The sequence below is a fragment of the Eublepharis macularius genome, chromosome 5, assembly GCF_028583425.1.
Source record: "Eublepharis macularius isolate TG4126 chromosome 5, MPM_Emac_v1.0, whole genome shotgun sequence".
In the NCBI taxonomy this organism is placed as follows: domain Eukaryota; kingdom Metazoa; phylum Chordata; class Lepidosauria; order Squamata; family Eublepharidae; genus Eublepharis; species Eublepharis macularius.
The window spans coordinates 27,213,396-27,236,153 of record NC_072794.1 but is presented as its reverse complement, the minus strand read 5'-3'; the positions used below and the strand labels follow the sequence as shown (position 1 = coordinate 27,236,153).

Genomic DNA, 22,758 nt, shown 5'->3' with positions numbered 1-22,758 from the left:
AGTTCCCTCAACAGGTACCACAAACACTGCTTATTTAGTTCTGTATCAGTTGCTATTTCTGAACAAGTATATAATACACGTTTTTAGGGTGAAATTTGGATTGCATGTTGCCTTCAAAATTCATCAGTAGATATTTTTCAAATATTCTGAGAAATTCAGAGTGGTCACGGACTAGATTTCTAACGATTCATATGCGTTTGCATCATATATACAAAATAATTTATAGCCTGAGAGCTATGGTTCATCAGTTTAGTACAAAAATACAACTCTTACATCCAGAAAACCCAGTCCATGTTACAAAGTATTTAATGTTCTTAAATTCAAAGTTTGCTTTTTCTAGTCACCCAGAATATGAATAAATCATTCTTTCCCTTGACGTCATGTAATATTTCTGCAAGACAAACAGCTTACCAGCCCTCCATTCAAATTTTCTTGAAATATGTGACATCTGTCACGCTGTTAATCATTTTAAAACATATTTTAATTGGCTATACAAAAAAATTACTTTAGCTTTTCAGATAACATTGCAAATGTGTTTAAAATAAGACTGGCATAGAACACGTATTCCCAATAGACCCACTGATCACAATGGACTTAGACTGGACTTAGACTGGCATCGGATTGTCTTGGAAGCATCAAAAAACAGCCACAGGGATGGAAGGGATGAATATAGATTGGGACCATGGGGCTGGGGAAGAGAAGTTTTAACTACCCCCCCCACCCACACACACACACACACTATTCCCCAAGCTGCTCAGCTGTTTCTGGCTCCAATGGGGAAACAAACCAATCATCTTTCTTTATAGTGCCTGTTTTTTCCTACTGAGGCTAGAATCAGCCACAATGTCAGTGCAGATCAGTTTCAATCAAGTAAACAGTGTAGGATTGGAGAGGTGGGTCCCTCTTCCCCAACGCCATCCCCCCGCCCAGCAGCTACTTTTTGATGCCCAGGTGGGAACAGAGATTTCAAAATTAAAAAATAAGACGTCTACAGACTGGAGCAAATGTCTTACCTTCATTGATTAAAGTCAATGGTGGGATCCTGAAAGGGCTTTTTGTAGGAGAAGTAGCTGGATCAGGAGGTGGCCTTACATCTCTGTCTCTAGGATAACCTGGATCTCTCTGTATTTCATTACTTCCCAAGAGTCCTGGGGTGTAGTGCTGGCTGTTAGGAATGTGATGAGGTACCACCTGAACTAATGGTGGAGAGCCATGTGTATCCTGTCGTGAGAATATCCGCAAGCATTGCTCTTCCAATAAAGAGATGATGACAGACTGATTATTTACAAGATCAGTTAGTGCTGCGTATTTTATTTCAAGTTCTCTGTATCTTGTTGTCATTTTCAACATTTCTGTTGTAGCATTGAGGATTTTGTTTTCCAGCTGGGAAAGCTCAAGTGAGTTGTCCCGTTTGCGAATGATCTCATGCAGAAGCTGCATATAGAGCTGAGTGACCCGGGAATTCATGTTACGGCTTTCTTTTCTCAGCAGCTTTACTTCATTCACTATATTCCCATCCACATCTACCACTAGCTGCAGGAGATCAATCTCTCGTTTTTGCTTAGATAACACATCCTTCAGATTCTCAATGTCCATCCTTGTAATTTCATCTTTTTTACTCTCTGGTCCTGGTCCTTTTGTGTTGACACAAATTGGTCCAGTTATTTTTTGTTCAGGGACAATAAATGTGTAGCTACACTTTCTTCCTTCATCTCCCCCTTCTGTGGAACGTGGGTGACGTCTTAGAGAGTTTTTTAGTTTAGATTGTTTCGTATAGTGTCCGTTGGGTACTAATAATAATAACAGCAAAGCCCATGTCCACGAAAGTCTCTTCATTTTCAAGTGAGCTTAATAGAAAGAAAAAGGAAAAAATCTAATTAATTTAAGCTAAAATACCATCAAAAGAATCAATAAGAGGAAAAAAGCAAATGTTCTTAGTTTTCAATGTGTTGCTGGCTCCAGATTTTAAGTTATGCTGTAGTGGCTGTACTCACTCAAAATTTTAACTATTGGTAATCTAGGAGAGTGGCACTTCATAGCTGTGGTTTCTAAAATAAAAATTAATGAAATTAAAAGGTGTTAGATGGTTGTAACATGACAGAACATGGTTCAAAAGTGGTTTTTCCTTCAAACTAATTTTCTAGATTTACTGCTCGTGTTCTGTATCAGTATCAATTATTGTCACAATTCTGGTAGAATTCTATTAATATGAATCTGATTAAAGGAGAATTCTCTTCACAGTTCAGTAGCCTTTCCTTCAATCTGGTGTTGCAGGAGTGTGTCCCATTGAACTCAGTGCCTTTGAACCTTTTCATCTCCATTCCCTCATACATCTTTTCTTCCAGGGCATTCACAGGTCCATAAATATGAAAGTACAGTGGTGCAGGGCCTATGCTACATGTACTGATGTATGAATTGTCTTCTTCACTAAAAACATTTACCTGTTTTCTGTATGCAAACTATTTAAACACAAGACATGGTGCAGATTCTGGAATGGTGGAATTAGGTTTGTGCCATATGGCTTGGATGGTATGTAATGAATCCTTTTACACTGGCTATTACACCTCCCCACACTCTGAGTTCTGGCACTGTGCACCAGTGTTAAGAACTTGATCCTAAAACTGTGAACTTTTCTTGCTGCCACCACTTGAAGAATAACATTTCATACAAATATTGGATGTCACAATATCTGACAGATGACTCCAAGTCAGTCTGTCCATCCTTATTCAAACATATGTCTCGTGTGTATGTGTGTTGGAGAGAGAGAAAAAAAATGGTGAATGAGGCCCACTACCTCCCCATGACTACCACTTCTTCAGAACTTTTCAGATAGTGACTGAGCAGCCAGCACATGAATAAGTTTTCTCCAGCAATTCACTCTCAGATCAGATACCAGGTGTTACAAGTTTTATTTTCTATGCATACATAGTAAAAACTAAGATATTTGGGGTATATCTTTAGGTGTACTAACACAGAATATTAAAGAAATAAAAGACAAGCTGCTGGTTAGATAAGTTGTTGGAATAAATAATAAAAGACAAGTTGCTGGAAAGCCATCCCTCAGTGGGAAAAGATGCTCATATACTGTGAATATATGAGCATCTCTTCTTGAGGGATGGATTAAGGCTTTCCCTTCCCTACCCCAATATCTAGGTGTGATAAAAATAGGATGAAAATAAGACAAAGGCTTGAACCCCTGCATTTCCTATGTACGTGTTTCCCCCTAATTGGGGAATTCCCTGCATGGGCCTGTCAGAACTTTGAGTACAAATTCAAGATTCCCTTTTGAAGGACTTTTGACCAGTTGGGGCCAAAGATGAAAGGTTTGCTGCATCCAACCCCAAAGAAGTGCATAAAGTAGCAGGCTGTGTACACAGTACAGGATGAGAGAGGTAATAGACTGGAGTGTCTCCCTTCACTCCCAACACAATGAGCGGATCGGAGGCAGTAATAGCATGACCGAAGGGTGCTTGGTATCTGTATGTTTTCACTCTTCCTCTTCTGAATAGTGTAATAAATGCCATTTCCTTGTTAGGAAATGAAGCTTGGTATTTTGTTATCAACTTAAAAATGGACAATCCTTGCTTTGTCCTAAAATCATATTATTCCATCCTTAATGTGGTAGACTTGCACATTTGTCTGCCCACCTGTGGAAAGGTCCTTATGATTTGTTTCACCCATGTGATCAGGTTTTTCATGTGCAGTATGATCTTTCGGCATGCTGAAGAAGCTCCTACATTTCAAATCATGCCTATGAAAGGGGATTAACTAATACAGGCATGTGTAGAAGACCAAGTAGCTAACATTTTTGTTGACTTTTTATAAAGTCAATGCAAGGCTAGCAACAGCTAGCAGCTTCCATTTAATTGCTTGAACACACAGCCCTGCTAGCTACATGAGAGAGATGCTGGAACCTCTGACCTCTTTGATCATGTGTAACATCCTGATCTGTTCCAGTCACTTAGACATAGAATCACTGCTTTAAAATGTACAAGAGAATTCAGACCAAACTTGTCTTCCCCAACTCCCCCCATTTCCCCCATAACTTTCCTTAATTGAAATGAGAAATATAATTTCTTCTTCATAGCATCTGAAGAAGTAAGCTCTGACTAATGAAAGCTCATCTTTAAAGTTGCACTCTTGGGGGGGGGGTTGGTTTTTGTGGGGATAGGTGATTAGTGCTGCAATAGTCTAACACATTAACCTCTCTGGAACTAACTATATTGAGCCACTATACTACTATGCATTAAATAGTATGTGTAGTATTAGATGTGTAGTTTGGATTTATGAATAAATTAATGCTAATTTGGTTTGTAATATTTGTAGTATGTTCCAACCATTCACTGGTAGTTGATAGTATTTTAAGTTTAAATTGAAATATTGCAAGCATCGCTTTACAGTAAATACATGTTCTCACTAGTTCTAACCTTGTTTCTGTAAGAGGTTTATAAATGTGGAAGATATGGAAGTGAAATTCATGTGTTGGTTGCTCTTGTGCCTGCATATCTTATATTTGACTCCCTGTTACTTTGTAATGGAAATGGCTTCCAATACCTGCTGTTCTATAAGATCAGCATTTGTGAAATTCATCTGTCTTGTATAATCACCCAGTTCTCCATACATAAATTAGTGCTCCTGTAGTGGCCAAGTAAACTGATTACTGGATATCAGATAATACTTTGGGGGTGAAGGTGGGACTAGTCCTCCATTTATATGTCTCATACCAGTAACACAGAGACTCATTTTTAAGCAATGACATACTGACTAATATTTTTCACAACCAAAAAGCAAGACATGTTAACTGTTTTCTTCCTTGACCTGAATATTAAAAAAAAATTAGTAATAAATTATATCAGAAAAATACCTGATGATATCTTCACATACAAATTTTATAACACATTACTATAAGAATAAAAATACACCTTACATAAAACACAGGAATCCAATACAGTTTTACAGATTCTATATACTGGTTTCCATTTATCGTGCATAATAAACTGTAAAAGTTGAAAATAATACCTCCAGTTAGTAAACCTGTATTTCACACACTACACTTGCTGTGTTCATATTTTGCCACCTCAAATGCTTTCCTGAGCTACTTGGCTTTTAAGGGATCTCATTATTAGTCTGTAGCTAATTAGGCTGTGATAATAATTATTTTTTAAAAAATTATCTCAGTAACTGTTGTCTAAACAGATCAAGATATTTGCCACAAGGAACCAGAATGGTTAATTTCCCCTTATATTGATGACATCTAACAAGAATAATTAAATAGTACGAGTCCACCACTTTTGAAAGACACTTCCAGTACGCATAAATGTTTAAACACCATTATGGAGAGAAAAAGGAAATTCCCTTATCTAGTTAAAAAAAGTTTGAACTGAAATTGCTGTTAAGGAGACATGCTTTGTATAACATTGTCAGTAATATGACACAACGTGAAAGCCAGTACTGAAAGGTGGTATACTAAATGTATGTATTAAATGTTATTGTCTGTAGCTATAGGCCATCACAAATTTTCCAAATTGTACATCACAACAACAAAAACAGTTAACATCAAGCATCACAGTTTTAAAAAGTTAATTAAAACAGCGTACCAAACCATCCCAGGAATCACGAAACCACCCCATTCAGTACCACCTTAGATCATATCTTCTTAGCTGCAATTGCAAACTGAGAGACTCTGTAGGATACATGGTTGTCAGTATCAGATAAGAACACAATCTTCTCTATTTTGGAATATATGTTTGTGGCTAGTAGGATTCTGGCCAAAAATTTAGCTCTAGGCACACTATATAATGGACAATAAAGTAAGTGATGGGGAAGGCTCTCCATTGTGGATGATCCACAGATGCAGATGCGGTGTTCCACCCGAGTGTGAGAATAACGTCAGAAGAGCTGACTGCATCATCTGAAAACACAGTGCTGTAAGAGACACTCTGAGATGGTAGTGGGAAAAACTGGATAGGTAATTGGATCTTAAGTGATCAAATATAATTAATTTTATACCAGAGAGCTGCCTTGGATTTTAATATTGATAACCGGTCCATCACTGTGTCTGACTTGTAAATCCACTCCTTAAGTGGGAAGCTGTTGGGTGAAACCTCTAAAAGGTCCCCCTGATACACCATCAGGGATGGTGTATCTTTGGTGAATGTCACAAAGAAAGCCAGAGCATGTGGGGTCTTTGGAAAGTATTAAGTTTACAGATAGAAAGCTTAGGGAGTCAGAACTGGAAAATTTGACACTTTTCCAATATTTTAAGACTGCAAGGTGTGTCCGTGCCCTAAGGGAGGGAAGTCCTGTTTTGGCTTTCATCAGGGCAGCAGGGAATGCCTTTGGGTAAAGCTAGAATCAATCTCAAAAATTGGTTTTGAATTACCTCAAGACTGGTTAGAATATCCTCCTTCCAACCCCACACTTTGGCTCCATATAGGAGGTGTGGGATGACCTTGCTCTTAAATAATTTCAGTACAGGATCTATCAGCCCTTTGTATGGAAAAAGTGTTTGATTGTCCCTACAATCCTTAGCTCTGAGGATTTAACTGTTGCCAGGTGTGTTTTCCAATTCAGAATCTCTTTGAAGGTTACCCCAAGATATTTAAAGGCGCTACATTGTATGATTGGGTTGCCAAGAATGCTCCAGCAAAAGATTTTGGGCTTTCTCCTGAAAACTATTACCTTTGTCTTTGTGTAGTTGACATTGAGAGCTTCTTCATTGCAATAATGGCCTAATTGATTTAAGAGTCTTCTCAAGCCGATCTTGGCCAAGGAAATTAAGACCATGTCATCTGCATAAAGGAGAACTGAAATTTTCTGTTGTCCCAGAGAGGGTGGCATAAATTGAGGACCAGACAGAGTCTCATTGATATAGTTAATGTAGAGATTAAATAATAAAGGGGCGAGCACACAACCCTGTTTCACACATTGAAAGGTGGTGGAAATAGTTGTGTTCCCTTGACTGTAGCACTGTAGATGTGTGGTGCGGAAATCGTTCTGGCGACAACAATCAGGTAGTGAAAGGATGCCTCTGCTGCAGTGCCATATACATATGGTGATAAATTAAGGGGGGAAATATGCCATCCCTTTGTTACGTTTAGCTGCCTTCTCCTTATGTTACACGAACATTTCATGTTTAGCCATATAAGCCCAGAATTTTATCTAAAGGCAACAAGTGAGGATCTTAATTCCCCCCTCACAACATAAAAGCTAAAAATATTAGGTAAGGCAGTTCGTTTTTCTAGGAACAAAAACAATTACATTCCAAGATCTTGTAAAAAACAGAGCTTCCTAATGATTGCTTTGGATACCACAAGATGACTTCATAAATAAAGGCTTCCCATAGAAAACAATTGCCTGGTTAACTTCATCCCATAGAAAACAGTCGCCTGGTTTACCTTAACAACATCGTAGTAAGGTAAAAAGAAATCCAATGGCACTGTTAAAACCAAGATTAATCCAGTATAAGTTTATGTGAATCAGATGAATCCATATCCTCTCCTTGCTCGTTTGGGCTCCTCCTTCCCCTCTGCCGCTGGTCTTTTTTAAATGTCGTATCTTTCACCTGCTTTTCTTGCTTGGAACTGGTGACAGACCTGTCAGGTGGGCAGCAAAATTGTCTTCACATCAGTAACTTGCTCTGCTGCTGGCCCAGAGGCTTTGATCACAATCTCAGTTCTTTCCAGGGCAAAGGACGTCTATCCAGAAGAATTGTTAGGTTCAGTACCCTAACTGTAAGCCTTAAAGAGCCTCGGGAACATGTACCTCACTAATCCTTTCAGCTGTTTCTTTTCTGGGTTTAATTTAATTTAAAATCCATTCTGTGCACCTGATGTAGTAATGACATGAGCCTCAAATAGTGGAATATAAATCCAAAGTTAAAAATCCAACATGAGCAGCTGTTCCGTTATAGGTGTAAACTTTCAGAGGAGCTTCTCTGGAGCCATTCTTGATCAAGGGTGAAGCTTTATAAACATCCACCATCTGAGAGTGTAGTATTCAGAAATGAGACTTCTTGTCATAGCTTTTCAAGTCTGCTTCCAAACAGAGGACAGGCACTTCAACTTCTAGACAGCATCTAATAATGATGTATGCATGGAAATCAGCTTGAATTCTTGCTGTCAGCTCATACCAAGCCTTCAGAGAGGACATACCAAATTTCAGTCTGTCATTTTGACTGGCAAATTGCTTCTTTGAGTCAGTCTTTATGATTTCATGAGTTCCTAAGATACTGTTACAAGAATGAGCCAGATATTTCAAATGTTAACTCAGTAATACTCAAGCTGTTCAGTTCCCCAAAGAAAAGTTCTTGCCACCTTCCAGATTGCCAGAGCCAAATACAGATCAGCCTTTCTTTCATCCCTTCACTTCTCACTCAAATAGAAGCTATTAAGTAGGCTCTCTTGCTCTTGGGCAAGTGTTTCACGCTCCATACTACAACACTGTATGATTCCACCTACCATATTAACTCATACTTGTTCCAAGGCAGTGTGCCTCAAGGCAGTGTGTGTGTCCAGAGCCTTATCGTAATTGAAATGTCTCGGCTGTCTCAAACATACTTGTTGCCCTTCTACATGACTTTAGAGCTAAGTCAGTTTTAGCTTCCAAAATTAAAAGCTTCTTTGAACCTCCCAAATTGATATGCGCACAGTGATCCTTAAAATAAGATTGATAGGTATTGTATTGCAAATGGGAGGGGTGAGGATGAGAGAGGGAGGGAGAAAGAGAGAGAGAGAGAGAGAGTGCACAGCTTGCTTAGGACCAGCTAGTGAATTCATGAGGGAGGCAAACTTTAAACTGGGATTTGCTGATCATAGCTCAGTTTCTTAGCCACTGTGCTACTTCATCTTTTAATCTTCATCTTTAAGAAAATGTTAAATGTTTTTCTGATATATGGATGTGGCTCGGCTGTGGGGTTTCTTTTCCCAAGCATATTATAAAGATGAGAAGAAAATAATGTTGTAATATATTTGCTGCCTCGTGTTCTATTGAATTCTGTTTTTTCTTAATAAACATATTCTGTTATTTGAACCTTTATTGCCTGAGGTGACTTTGTGGAGTGTGAGCTAGTTCCACAGCGTATAAATGAAGCATTTCTCTACTTATTATTTGCTTAGTTCTGTAGAGGTAGCACTGCTCACCTGAGATTAAAAGGGATCTTCAGGTACACTGCCACCATGAGTAGAAGCAGCATACTATAACATTTCTGGGCTCATTATTGAATCTATGATGCTTGCTTTTTCTTTTGATTCTCATTTAATTTAACTTTAAAGACCAACTAGATTTTCAAGGTATAAGCTTTCAAGAGTCAGATATCTGACAAAGGGAATTTTGAAAGCTTGTACCTTGGAAATCTAGTTGGTTCTTAAGGTCTTTTTGGACCTGGATCTTGCTCTTCTACTGCAGACCAACATGGCTACACACCTGAAACTATCTTCATTTAATTTTATTGCTGCATTGTTAGTTACTCATTAACAGCACTTTAATTGGGGGGAGGAGGGCAAGTTCAGCCAGACCAAAATGATATAATGCAACAATAGCAAGTATCCTTAGTGTGTTAAGCTGAGGTAGTTATTGCTGGGGAGAATAGGTTTGCAGGGGTAGAGGCAAATGTGAAAGAGATTGTAGCAGCTTTTAAAGTACACACTTAGAGGAGTTTACTTTTTCCATCGGGGTTTCATATTGAAATACCAAAAATAGATAGCAAGCTGCAATGTATATCTGTATTACTCAGCTTGCTGTACCACAGATCTCTTCCATTTCTTATCCTTTAGTGCACTGCTGAATTTGACATGCTTTCTGGCTATCTTAAGAAGTACCTTAATCCCTGCCAAAATTTTGTAACATGAATACATTCTGTAGATTCCATAAATCTGAGTAGACAATGTGTACAGTTTGGCATCACTGAGAGAAAAATCTAATCTTTTAACGTTTCACCTTATTACACCTTATTACATCTAATCTTACTGGGTTGGATCCAGTAATTTTCTGCTGGCATATGTGGAGGGAAGATTTTCTCCCTTCCCAATGTATTCCCCCCATCCTGCACTCTTCTTGAGAATTCCCCCAAAGTAGTATTTTTGGGAGTGCAGAGTACAGTGGCTGGAAGGGGGCCGAGAAAATCTGTTAGGGTTTGGATCCAACGTACTCCTTGGAGAAACTGCTGTGAGAACGTTAATTTCTAAGGAAACATAAAACAGGAAGAAAATCTGAAGAGGTACATTTGTGATGCCATACTGGGAAATGGCATCACAAACTGTGAACAAGGCCAAGTGTGTATTTTCATTATTCAAGGTGCTTTTATTTGTTGACTGGATGGTATCCTTGAAACATGATGAATTGATGCTGCAATGTTCAGTATTGAATTAAACTATATATAAATTAGTCAATTTTCAACAGGTGAGTTCTCTGACTTGTAGTCCGTTTTAGGCCAGTGTTCTCTGTTACTTTCAGAATGCTAAAATAATCCTCAGTATGTATGCCTACTATATCTGTGCTTGCGTATGTGGCTTTTTCAGACATTCCTTTTTTGACAATTGTTGTGGAGTTTAGCAAAGTTGTTCACGTGTGGATTACTTTTAAAGAGGAAATGCCTTACATAGTTTGCTTGCATTATTATACTGTGGACAGTATATGATATTTTTCCATTGACATGAGCTGGGTTGCTGTTTAACAAATGAGTACCACAAGTGCAGACATGGGTTTCCCATTGTCAGCTATGAGACAGCCTGTTCATAGCACGGCAAGTCTCTGAATCATAGCAATGTGATAGTTGGCTTAAATGTCTGCTACAATTAAAACAAATAGTTTCCAAATAACTAATGTTGGAAGCTTTTTTTTTTACTAACAGCTGAAGTGCTTATACTTATACAAGCTTATTTGTTTATTTAAAACATTTCTGTGCTGCCTTTCCACCCAACTTACAGTCCCCAAGACAGCAGGCGTTGAACAGCTGAGGCATTAAAACAGCATTTAAAATATAATTTTAAAAACTGATGTAACTTCATTTATGTTCTATCTTTCTCCCCATTTAGGACCCAAAGCAGCTTACATTGTTTTGCTCTCCTCCATTTTATCCACATAACAACCCTGCAGGGTGGGTTAGGCTGAATGCATGTGATTGGCCCAAGGTCACCCAGCAAGCCTCCATGACAGAATGGGAGCTCAAACCTGGTTCTCTCAGATCCTAGTCCAACATTCTAACCACTGCAGAAAACTGGTTCTGTACAAAATATTTAAAACAAACACACAAACAGGGAAGAGAGCTAGTAAGAGTTAGTGAGGGAACTCCATCAAAAGAAAAAGTCTTCACCTGCTGGTGGATGGCAACGATAGAGGGAGACAGAGGAATCTCGCCACAACTGAGAAGGCCCTTTCTTGGGTTGCCACAAGCATGTAATAATATTAATGTCTCTCAGTCTTATTTGAACCATTTAAAATGTATTTTCTCTATGTACAAATGAGACATGAAAAATACTGTTGTCCTATCATTCTTGCTGAGACTGAAAACTGCATGAACAATGGGCACTCTCATTGCTGAAAGCAAAAGAAAGTTGCTAGTGGACGGTGGAATAGTTAGTCAAATATACTAATAAGCATAGGAACTGTTACTTATGGTTAAGCAATCATTTTTATGAACAATTGTGCCTGCAAGACCAAGAAAGTGGTGGGGGAGGTGTGTCCTAGAACCAGTACAAGATTTTTAAAAGCCAGCTGTTTAACATAATCTATTCCATTGTGTACATTTTTATCCTTCCGTATCATGGAACTTCATTGCAACTGGTTCTGTGACAGTCTTTGATTTCTAAGAAAACCTCCAGTGTTTGTAGTGGTGATTACAAAGTGATCTTGTGGTAGAAATGAATATTTGCCACCCAAGATCACTGCATAGTTGGAGTGACTTTCTTTCAGATTTGTTCAGTAATTTTTGTGAGCCTTCCAGGCAGCGTGCGTGTTTGCAGTAGTTGTGTCCTTACACATTTAAAGCTGCTCTGTAAAGAAGATCTGGTTTACTTGCCATAGAAACTCCAAGTATATGTATATAAAGTAGCATTTTGACACGTGCTAGTGACTGAAATGTCTTCTGTGGTGAACAAAAGAGATGCTTGTTTTTGAATAGGAAAAGTTCAATTTAGGGCTTTAAATGGAGATTCTCATTGTAATTTGCAAGATAAGGACTTTGAATTAGCCTTCCTTTTCTTTCAGTAGAATGAAGCTGAAGTTGTAGTTGGTTCTGAGGAATGCCAGCACAGTGTTCTGTCAAGGCTTAGCAAGAAGATGCTCCTTTTATACTGATGGTCTGCCTGCCATTTTTTTTTCTCTTGCTCTGAGTGTGTATGTTGGGAGTATAATCTGAACATTTTGATCTTGTATGAGCAGGATATAAATTGATTCCATAGTAACATTGCCCTTTGTAATTTCTGTAGGGGGAATACCCTATAATTACTTGCATGCATTAACAAAATATAAACCACATATATTAATGAATTACACTCCATGTACTAGCCGAGTATTGTCTATGTACAACCTATGGACAAATATACCTGCAGAAAACATGCAGACTGGCAATAAAGAAAATGTGAGAATACTAACCGTGTGATGGCTTTCTTCTAACACACAGCAAAAATCCAGTTGCGTTTTTCTTCCGGAGCCAATATTGTAATCTTCTTGGTAATCTGTAGCTCTAGAGAGAGCTTCTGATTTGTCTTGCCATGTTACATCCAAGTTTGTATCACCCCATTTAGTTTAGTAAGAGAAGAGAGCCACCTATCATAATTTTCTTTTACTCCAGAAGAGACAGGGATTGTGTAGCTGCTCTGCCGTCTTTGCCTGGCATTTGCATGCTGAAATGTGCTAACCAGCAACAGCTGACCTCACTTCCATATACAGCGCACTTGGGCGTGTTTTTTTTTTAAACTAATGCACGCCTGGACTTAAAACAGACAGCTCACATATGATGTCACCAAAGAGTTAAAGAAAAAGGCTCCAAAGGATTTCCTATCCACAACCTTTAGAGAGGGAATTGCAGAGAAGGAGGAGGGGAGAAGCACTGGATGAACAAGGAGAGATTGTTTGCTTGTTGAACAGAGGAGGGCAGATGGGGAAACAATTAATAAGAGTTCAGGCAATTGCAAAACATTTTATTGCACTGCCTGAAGATGCCTTTCATGTTGTTGCAATAGTAAGCTTTGTTTAGAGGGGAGATTCTTCAAAGCTGATAAGCTCAGTATTATGTAGCCAAGAAGTAGACTGCTTGCATATAACAGTAAAATGAACCATTTATAGTCCTGAAGAATGCAGAACAGAATGTCACATTCAGTTATTTAAGTTAACTTAATGAGAAACAGTTCTTGTAACAAATGGTCATGAAGAAACTTTTTGTGCAAGTAAGGTAATGTTCACTCTTGTGTTTCCTGAGTATAGGAATATGTTAAGGACAGGACTTTGATTAGTATAAGGGAACAATTATGTAATAGAATTCAGTTTCTAAATACCAGAATTTGCCACCATTTCTGCTTTTTGACAGCTTACATAGAAGAGTTTGCTTTTCTTTTACAAAGAAAAAGGTATTTAACTGTACAGTGATATACATGATTATTCCCATCTAAGGCCATTAATATGATTGGAGTTAGTCTGGGATTGCATTGTAGGTTTACCACTTAACCTGCTTCCTTCTCCTTCTTTTATAACAGCTACCACTATCATACATTATATTTGTCAAGTCAGCAAAGGTAACAATCAGTGAATAACTCAAGGCACCCTGATGTGTTAAGGCAAGATTATTTCCTCAACCACTGTGGCAGCTTCTTTTAAATTATTTTTAGTACTCTTGGTAGTGTCATCAAAGTAGTACAGGAACAGTGTAGAGTAATGGAATTTGGCTCCATGTCAAGCCAGAGCATTATACAATTACAGCATTGTTGTCAGTCATGCAGTGAGCATTGACAGCATTTTGTTTATTTAAAGACATAGTTAAGTATAAAGAAACATCTTCCCCAGGGAGCCTTTGATGTAAGGTTAGAACTTCAAAAGATCCATGTATATAAGATGGAGGTAGGAAACTTGGAAGAACCTTATTGTAAGGTTGATTGCTTGAAAAAAAATTGTTCAACAAAAGGTCAGTTTAGAAAGACACATTTCCAGCAGGAACGCATTAGATTTTTTACAAGAGTACTTGATTACCAAGAAGGAAGAATCTGTCTGACTTCTTTGTTCAAATTCACAATGTCATCGATATTTCTATCAGAAGCATGTTAAGCCTGTGATGGCCCTTTCCTCTTATTGTGGCATCCAGAAAGATCCGGAAATCCCCGAAATCTGAAGCACCATGCGGCTTCAGTTTCGGGTTTCCAGGTCACTTCGGTATGCTCCGTAAAGATTCTGAGCATACTGAAGTGATGAGGGAGGGTGGAGGTTGCCCCCACCCTTAAACACCCACCCCCACCCTTTAACCCCATCCCCCCACCCCACTTAACTTGTGCAGCCAGGGCCTTCCCTGCCACCGCTGTGGCTGGCCGGCAGAGAGGGCCTTCCCGCCACCCCCACTGGCGCAGCTGGCTGGCAGAGAGGGCCTTCCCTCCTGCCGACGCTGCACTGGCACGGCTGATGCCAGGTAAGTGGGGGGGGGAGGAAAGGGTGGGAGGAAATGGTTAGGTTTAAAGGCCCTGCCGCTTACAAAAGGGCCCTTTAAACCTAACCCCCCCAGGTCCCCCAAAGCTTCCTGAAGTATTCTGAATGCTTCAGGATTTCTGGATCTGGCCGCGATTCGGAAATCCCAAAGCTTTCCGGATCGGGTCTGATTCGGGTATTTTACTCACCCGAAGTGCTCACCCCTATTATCAACAGTGGTGATAATGCCTCTGAACCCAGATGTCCCATTTAGCTATCATGGCAACTAGCCAGCAGTAGACCTGTCCTCCATAAATTATTATTATTATTTATTACTTATGTCATTTATAGTCCACCTTTCTCACTGAGACTCAAGGCAGATTACACAGTATGAGATTAGTACAATCAGTATCAAGTACATTTCCGTACAGTATCAAGGACATTTCCATAAACAATGCCATAGGGTAAATAGATACAAGTTTAAAAAGACATATCATTAGCCAGAATCCCATACAGAATAGAAGAAATACTGAAACAGAACATAATCAATTCAAGGACTGACATGACCACATGAAGTACAGGTAGTCCATAGGAGTACATATTTAAAGCAACAGATAATATGAAAGACAACATAGTGATGATGTCTACACTCCCTAACTAGAGATGGGCACAAACTGGGGAAAAAACTGAACGGTGCAGTTTGTGGTTCGTTATGTTTCATGAATCACAAACTTTCACGAACCTGCCCCACTTAATTTGGTTCATAAAAACGTCACTTCTGGGTCAGCAGAAGGTCTGCAGGAAGCCCATCCCCGTTACCTAGGAAACTGATTGATCAGTGCCAGGCTGTCTGCAGTGATGAACCAAAAAATGAACCAAATGAACCAGCCTAAAGTTTGTGGCAGTTAGTCAGAAATGGGCTCTGATGAACCGCCAGTTCGTGAACCGCGAACCGGCCCGGTTTGTGCTGAACTTTGGTTCATATTTCGGTTTGTACCTACTTCTATCCCTAACTCATTAGCAAAGCATCTGAGACCCCATCCCCACAATACAGCCCTCCTATTTGAGTGAAAAGCCTTTTTGAATAATTCAGTTTTTGCATCATTTGTGGAAAGCCAGGAGAGCGGGGTCTCTCCTGACATCCTCAGTCAAGTCATTCTACAGGGTAGGAGCCAGAGCCTGTGAAAAAGAAAACCCATGTACAGGCTGCTGTTGATTTTGCCTTTGTGCAGCCTGGCACCTGCAGGAAATCCTGTTCAGATGTACGAAGCTGCCATAGAGGAACATAGGAAGGGAGGTGGTCCCATAGGTATGCTGGACCAAAGTCGTGGAGAGCTTTGTATGTAATAACCAATACCTTGAACTGAGCACGGTAACTGATAGGTAGCCAATGGAGTGACTGTAGGATGGGAGTGATGTTCATGCTCCTGTTCATTCCTGATAACAGTCAAGTTGCAGCATTTTGCACTGATTGGATCCTTAGATGGGAGACCTATGTATAGTGCATTAAAATAATCAAGCCTTGATGTTACCGTAGCATAGATCCAGGTGGCCAGGTCAGCTGTGTAGAGATAAGAAGCCATCTTACAGGCTAGAGTGAGGTTGTAGAAAGTATTTTTTGCTGCTGCCTTAACTTATTTTTCTAGTAGTAGCGCTGGATCCAGTATAACTCCTAGGTTCTTAACTGAGTCTGCAAGGGTCAGGCGTGCTCCATCGAAAGTGGGGAGTACAATGTCCTTCAAGATCTCTGCCTTCCCAACAAGCCTCACTTCAGTCTTGTTTGGTTTCTATTTCAATTTGTTGTTTTTCAACCATTTCACCATGGCTGTCAGGCAGCGATCTAAAATTTCTACTGCATCCTGTGGAGACCTGGATAGCGAGATATAGTGTTGGGTGTCATCTGCATATTGATGACATCCAACTCCATAGCTGTGAATGAGTTGTCCTAAAGGTTTTACGTAGAGGTTGAATAACATGGGAGATAAGATTGTGCTCTGCGGAACCTGGCAAGATAGTTCCCATCACTCCAACTTCCTTTTAAATACTTCTAAGCCAAGGGTGATAATCACATCTTCATGTCGACTACCCACTGTCTAAAAGTAGTACTTCTTTTTGTCTGACTTAAATGTACTGCCTATTGGTTTCATAAGGTGACTTTCCCAAGTTCTGCCCTCTCTTCTGATCTTTTTCCAAATCTGGTCATTTTTCCAAATGAGCAGAACCAGACACAGTATTCAAAACAAGACCTCGCCACAGCCATTGCTATATTGGAAAGACACATTACCAGCAGGACACATTGAATTGTTTACAAGAGTACTGGAATATCAGGAATATTTTCAGTCTCTTTCTTGATGATCCCTATCATGAATTTTTAAAACGTTGCCATACATACTCAGTTTATAGCGGGTTATCCACCATGCCAGTTCAGTTCCCTGTGATATTAGAGAATTTTGACACAGTGTGCATCATTTTTCATTTACTTACTTTGAATTTCACATACCATTTAATTGTCTGTTCACTTTTTTAAAGAGGTCCTCTTGGAGCTTGTTACAATCTCTTGTGTTCATCAGCCTGAACAATTCTGATTTCATTGGCACACTATTAGCTTACTATTTACCTGTATTTCCAGGTCATTTACGAATAAATTAAATTGTGCCAGTCCCAGCACTGATCTGTGGGGATCCCACTGAAAACAGTTTTTCCCAACCTCCTTCTTCCTTTTTAAACCACTTACCAGTCTATGGAAGGACAAATCTTATTACTCGATTACTAGTTACATTTACTCAGAAGCTTTTGAGGCACCTTACCAAGCATTCTGAAATTCCAAGTATAAAATGTCTGCTGGGCTACTCTCATCCACATACTTATTGGCTATAGAGATGTAAAATTTCCAGAAATTTTGAAGCTATGGGAAAGAACATTTTCCCTATTTCTTTTTCCAGGAAAAAAAGGTGTGTGGGGGGGATTGAAATTTATGCAATAATTACTTTCCTATCAAACTGAAACCTCTCTTAATGATTTAACAATATGAAATACATTATTTCTAACTTAGCATATTAAATTATACTCTTTGTCATATTTATGGAATTTAAAAGTATAAATACTTCATTTTCTATAAGAAAAATTGCAATTACAATTAATAATTGAGAACGAGTTGTAAACTGCAGCATCCACGCTGCCCATAGCACATACATACATCTTTAATTTTTGTCATCTGAGAGGTAGGAAAAAATAAGAAGCTAAAAGTAGAAAACAAAAAACATATTATTTTGACAAACTCTTATCATTGAGTCACTCACAACAGGTAGGACTACAGCATGTTTGGATGTTAAGCTAAACTTTCTAACATTAAAAACACTGAACTCTTTAATTATGTATTACATTATTTAACTATAATTATCTTCGACCATAAAAAAATTATCCATATTAAACATATTATAGCATATTAATTGTTGCCAAGATTATTTACATCTAAACAAAAAACCTCTTGAAATTATTGTATGTCTCTGGCAAAAGAGTTCTTTTTCCCAATGCTCCTAACATTTCCCACATCTTCCATTGGAAAAATTGAGGAAAGTTTTTTTTCATGATATAAATTTTGAATGTGGAAAGCCTTGCCTTAAGAAACATTTTACTTATTCTAAAAGAGAAAATATTTCTTAAGAGTTTCTTTTCATTATTCCTTCAAATTTTCTGATTTGTTGACAGGAAATTTTTTCCCGTAGGAAAATTGAAAAAAATTGTTGACAGGAAATTTTTTCCCGTAGGAAAATTGAAAACAAAAGTGGCTTTTTTCCAGTAATTTTTCTCCAGACCCACATATCTCCTTGACACTCAAAGAATAGATTGTGGCTGGACTTGCCTTTATAAAAGCCATGTTTATTCTCCTTCAGCAAGACTATGTCTGAGATGTAGGGTGCAATGTGAGCTGCCTTTTATGCTTTAATGCTATATTTACATGATTGCTACCATTGTTCTTAAGTGTTTTTATATATGTATTTATGTTGTTAATCTGCTCTGAGCCCGCTTGCAGGGAGAGCAGACTATAAATTAAATTAAATTTAAAAATAAAAAATAAATTATCTCTTTATTATATCTTTCTGTTAATTATCCATGACAAAAGTTAATTTGTCTATAGTTTACTTGGTCTTCCTCGATCCCTTTTTAAAAAATGATTGTGATATTGTCTATTTTCCAGTTTTCTGGCATGTTAATGACAAATTACATATTTTTGTTCGAAGATCATGTTTCATCATTGAGTTAAGAACTCTTGGATGTATATATTGTCAGGACTCCGCAATTTTCTTTTTTAATTTGTCATTTAGCCCTATAATGTTGTCTTTGGATGTCTTTTGATTCAATTTTGTATAAGAAATTTTCTCTCCCAGTGGTAATTGGAAGAAACTTAAATTTGGCATAGCCAGAAAGCTAAAAACCTTCAAATTTAAGGTTTATATCATTCAATACAGTGAAACTGTATTGTAGTTTAATTTTAATCAAGCTAATGTTTTAAACCAGTTACATTATAAAGATACTTAAATGCATGATATTTTAGTCTTGTAGTTACATCTTGTATATAAGAGAGGAACTACCAATCCCACATCCACTTCACAGCTCACATCTTTAAGGCGAGGCTGGGGTGATATGATTTCATGTGGAGAAGCAGTGGAAAGGAAGAGAGTGATTTTCTTTCCTCAGCTCAGGTTGCAGACCCAGGCTAACAAAAGAAGTGCTAGCCTGGAACCCCTCATGAGGGAGAGAGATAAGATGTGGGAGTTAGAGGAGGGAAGCAATAGCTTAAGGAAGACTCAGATGTCCTTTGCCTGTTGCTGCTTTGCTAGAAATGGTGCCCTTCAAGAAACAGTAGCTGGGCTTTCACACGCAGTGAATGGTATAGTTCTGCTCTGACACTGCTGGTTTTTAGAGACTGCTGCTCGTGTGTGTCTAACACTAGATAATTTGGGTGGGGGGTAGCATCTCAACCTGGATTGAGTTCATACTGTTACTCATGTTACATATACTACAATAAAAGGTGCATTCATCTTTTTTGGCAGTAAAAACCTGGTTGTCTTAGCTAAACAGGCAGAGGTATGTAAATCTGGGGTGGGGGTGTAGGCAGCTTAACTTGCAAGCAACCTGAAACTTAAAATGGAAACCATCCAAAGAAGAAAGCAAATGTTCTGTCCTGTTGGACATAAATTGTTTAGTTATAGCTGGTGAATCTTTATTCATGGGTTGGAGCTCCCTATCCGGCACGTGCCAAGACACCATAACCAAAAACAGCCTGTTTTACTGCACAAGACAAGAGATCATCCAGTATAATGTTCTCTTTTAAATCTTGCCTTCCCAGTTCCCTCCACCAGATCTGCTGCCAGTTGTCCCCTTCTTTCTACCCATGTCTAAGCATCACCCTGAGTTCTCAGCTGCTTACCATCTAATCTCCTTCCCTATACGCTGAAACAGCTTCTCCTTCTCCTTCTCTCCCCCTCCCCCCAGTTATTCACACCTTTCCCCTTTGGAGATATGGCCCAATTGCAAATTCGTGAAACCAGAAGTCAAAATTAAAAACATTTACATACTGTTTCTTAGTGTCTCTAGTTTAAAGTGTCTAGGAAAATAGTTTGCAATAGAGGATGTAAGTTGAGAAATATTTGCACTTTTGCCTTCCAGTTCTATACTTAATATTTTTTGGCAGTGGGATGACTTCTGGGCTCATTCTAGTGAAAGAAAATTACTTTGTTATAAATAAATGGTTTCTCTAATAAGCAGTGGATAGTTCCATGAATGGTAGTTCTAAGCAAGATACTTTGTAAAGAGAACAAAAACTCCTGCAGTTTTAAACAGTAAAAAATAGATCAGTGCATTATATTGTGTTCGCTGTTTTTGAAATTACTTTTTACCTCAGCATCCTAGATGAAGGAATCTTTCTGATCTTATCTTCAGGTATTTATCTCTCAGACTTGACATACATCGATTCAGCATACCCATCCACAGGAAGTATTCTGGAAAATGAGCAGAGATCAAACTTAATGAATAACATACTTAGAATAATTTCAGATTTACAACAGTCTTGTGAATATGGTAAGTTTTATTTTGTATTTTTGTTTGGTGCTATCAACAGAAACAAAACAAAATCAATCAAGAGCTAATATGAAAACAAAATCAATCAAGAGCTAATATGAGTAATTTCTTCTTTAAAAAGAGAGAGGAGGCAGATAAAAGCCAGCATCTAAAGAATCATACAGCTAGTTATGCACACCAGAAATTTTGGGTTTGAATATCGTAAAACAGATGTTCCCCATTGTCTGCCACACGGCAGGCCATTTTTTAAAAATGAAGGGTTTCAAGAGTAGTTTACTAAATGGAATAGGGGGTCTGTTGTTCAAATGCACTAAGCATATTCGTACCCCTTGGGTATACCTAAAGTAGTTTTGTGGATCCCAGCCATAACCTGGAATAACAAATGTAAGCAGGAGGAATTTGTCATTTAATTAGCAGCCAAACATAATGAAAATGCAAAATGCTATTAAGAAGTAATTGTGACCATAGATTACAAACCTTAAAATAGCCTGAGTTTCTTAAAATAGTTACTATTTAAATTTCAAGTAACTCTTGAAGGCCACTTCCCTTCTTTAGCAACTGGCATAAAATTACATCCATTTACATTAAACATTGTAGAATATGATATTAAAATTAATTGCTGCAGAAGCAAAAAACAGACATTTGTGGAGGAGAAACGTTTTTGCGATGTCTTTGATTGTACTCAGATATCTGTATAATTTATTATTTTAGCCATTCATGCATTAATTCATAATTTCATACCTTTGTTTAAAATTTTTATTTATTGGAGGGTTATATAAAGTGTTTTCAGAAAGACTTTAGTGTCCATTGGTAAGCAAGGATTCTTATTAACTATTTATAGATAATTATACAATATTATACTTCATATAACGGGACAGGATAAAGTATAAATTTAAGTCATTTGTTCTTTATAGCTATGGTCCCAAGTTTGTATGCACAGGAGGAAAGATCTACATTGCTTGCAGGCAGTTGTCAGAATCACTTGCATATCTGAGACATTGGATCTGTTCTTGTATTGTGGTTGGGGGAAGAGATTTGAGTGTCACTTTAGTGCTGCTGCTCATTCCACCCCAGCAAATTTTATTTAGATTGCCCTTCATGAAACCTGATCAGTAAGAGGGATGGTGATTCCTTCAGGGGTTTTAACCTGCTGGCTTACTGTTGGAGAGATTTATGTTTATCCTTTGGGATAGGTGTCAACCAAATGCCAGCTTATGTCTGACTGGAGATGGCAACACAAAGTGTTCACAACAATACAGTGAATGCAAGAAAAACAATGCTGTTAAATGCAATAAATAACATTAATAACATTCAACTTATATACCACCCTTCAGGACAACTTAATGTCACACTCAGAGTGGTTTACAAAGTGTGCTATTATTATCCTCATGACAATCACTGTGTGGAGTGGGGCTGAGAGAACTCTGGGAGAGCTGTGACTGACCCAAGGTCACTCAGCTGGCTTTAAGGAATGGGGAATCAAACCCAGTTCTCCAGAGTAGAGTCCTGCCGCTCTTAACCACTACACCAAACTAGTAATGAAGATATAAATTGACTGCCTTACATTTTCTACTGTCTAGATATCCCTGTGTTGCCTCATGTTCAAAAATACCTGAATTCTGTTCAGTATATAGAAGAGCTTCAAAAGTTTGTGGAAGACGACAACTATAAGTAAGCATGAAAACTAATTAATAAAAATGCATATCTTTGTCTTTTTTTAATCTAAACTTCATGAAGTACAATAAAGGAAGGCAAGAATAAATATCTGCTCTTTTGTGGTTTTGGCCATTTGTATTTCTTTTTCTATGCATTTTTATTATGCCTGTCTTGCAACTCAGCTGATTTGTGATTAAATACTTAACTGTGAGATATTCCCTAGTAGCAGTAACTGAACTGCAAATAACAAGAGAATGTTAACTCATTCTTTATTCTGCTTGGATATGGATCAGCTTCCCCACACTTTCCCTAGTCTACCTACTTCCTCCCCAAGTATATTTATGTTCACAGATCTGGCTGTCTGACATTTGGGACTGGCAACCACAACGGTGCTGAGAAGTTTCCATGGAGTCA

At 38.3% G+C, this 22,758-nt stretch overlaps 2 protein-coding genes across 2 annotated transcripts in view; one reads left to right on the top strand and one right to left on the bottom strand.

The window, feature by feature from the left end:
* The window catches only part of ANGPTL1 (angiopoietin like 1), a 30,741-nt gene extending 17,926 nt beyond the window's left edge, over positions 1-12,815 (bottom strand). Inside the window, exons 1-2 of the mRNA XM_054979566.1 lie at positions 12,592-12,815; positions 1,014-1,847 (exon numbers count right to left, since the gene is read on the bottom strand). Coding sequence (XP_054835541.1) covers positions 1,014-1,836 — 823 coding nt within the window. The 5' untranslated portion in view covers positions 1,837-1,847; positions 12,592-12,815. The remainder of the gene's footprint in view (positions 1-1,013; positions 1,848-12,591) is intronic.
* Positions 1-22,758, top strand: part of RALGPS2 (Ral GEF with PH domain and SH3 binding motif 2) — a 129,486-nt gene that overhangs the window by 75,267 nt on the left and 31,461 nt on the right. Inside the window, exons 8-9 of the mRNA XM_054979565.1 lie at positions 20,551-20,688; positions 22,269-22,359. Coding sequence (XP_054835540.1) covers positions 20,551-20,688; positions 22,269-22,359 — 229 coding nt within the window. The remainder of the gene's footprint in view (positions 1-20,550; positions 20,689-22,268; positions 22,360-22,758) is intronic.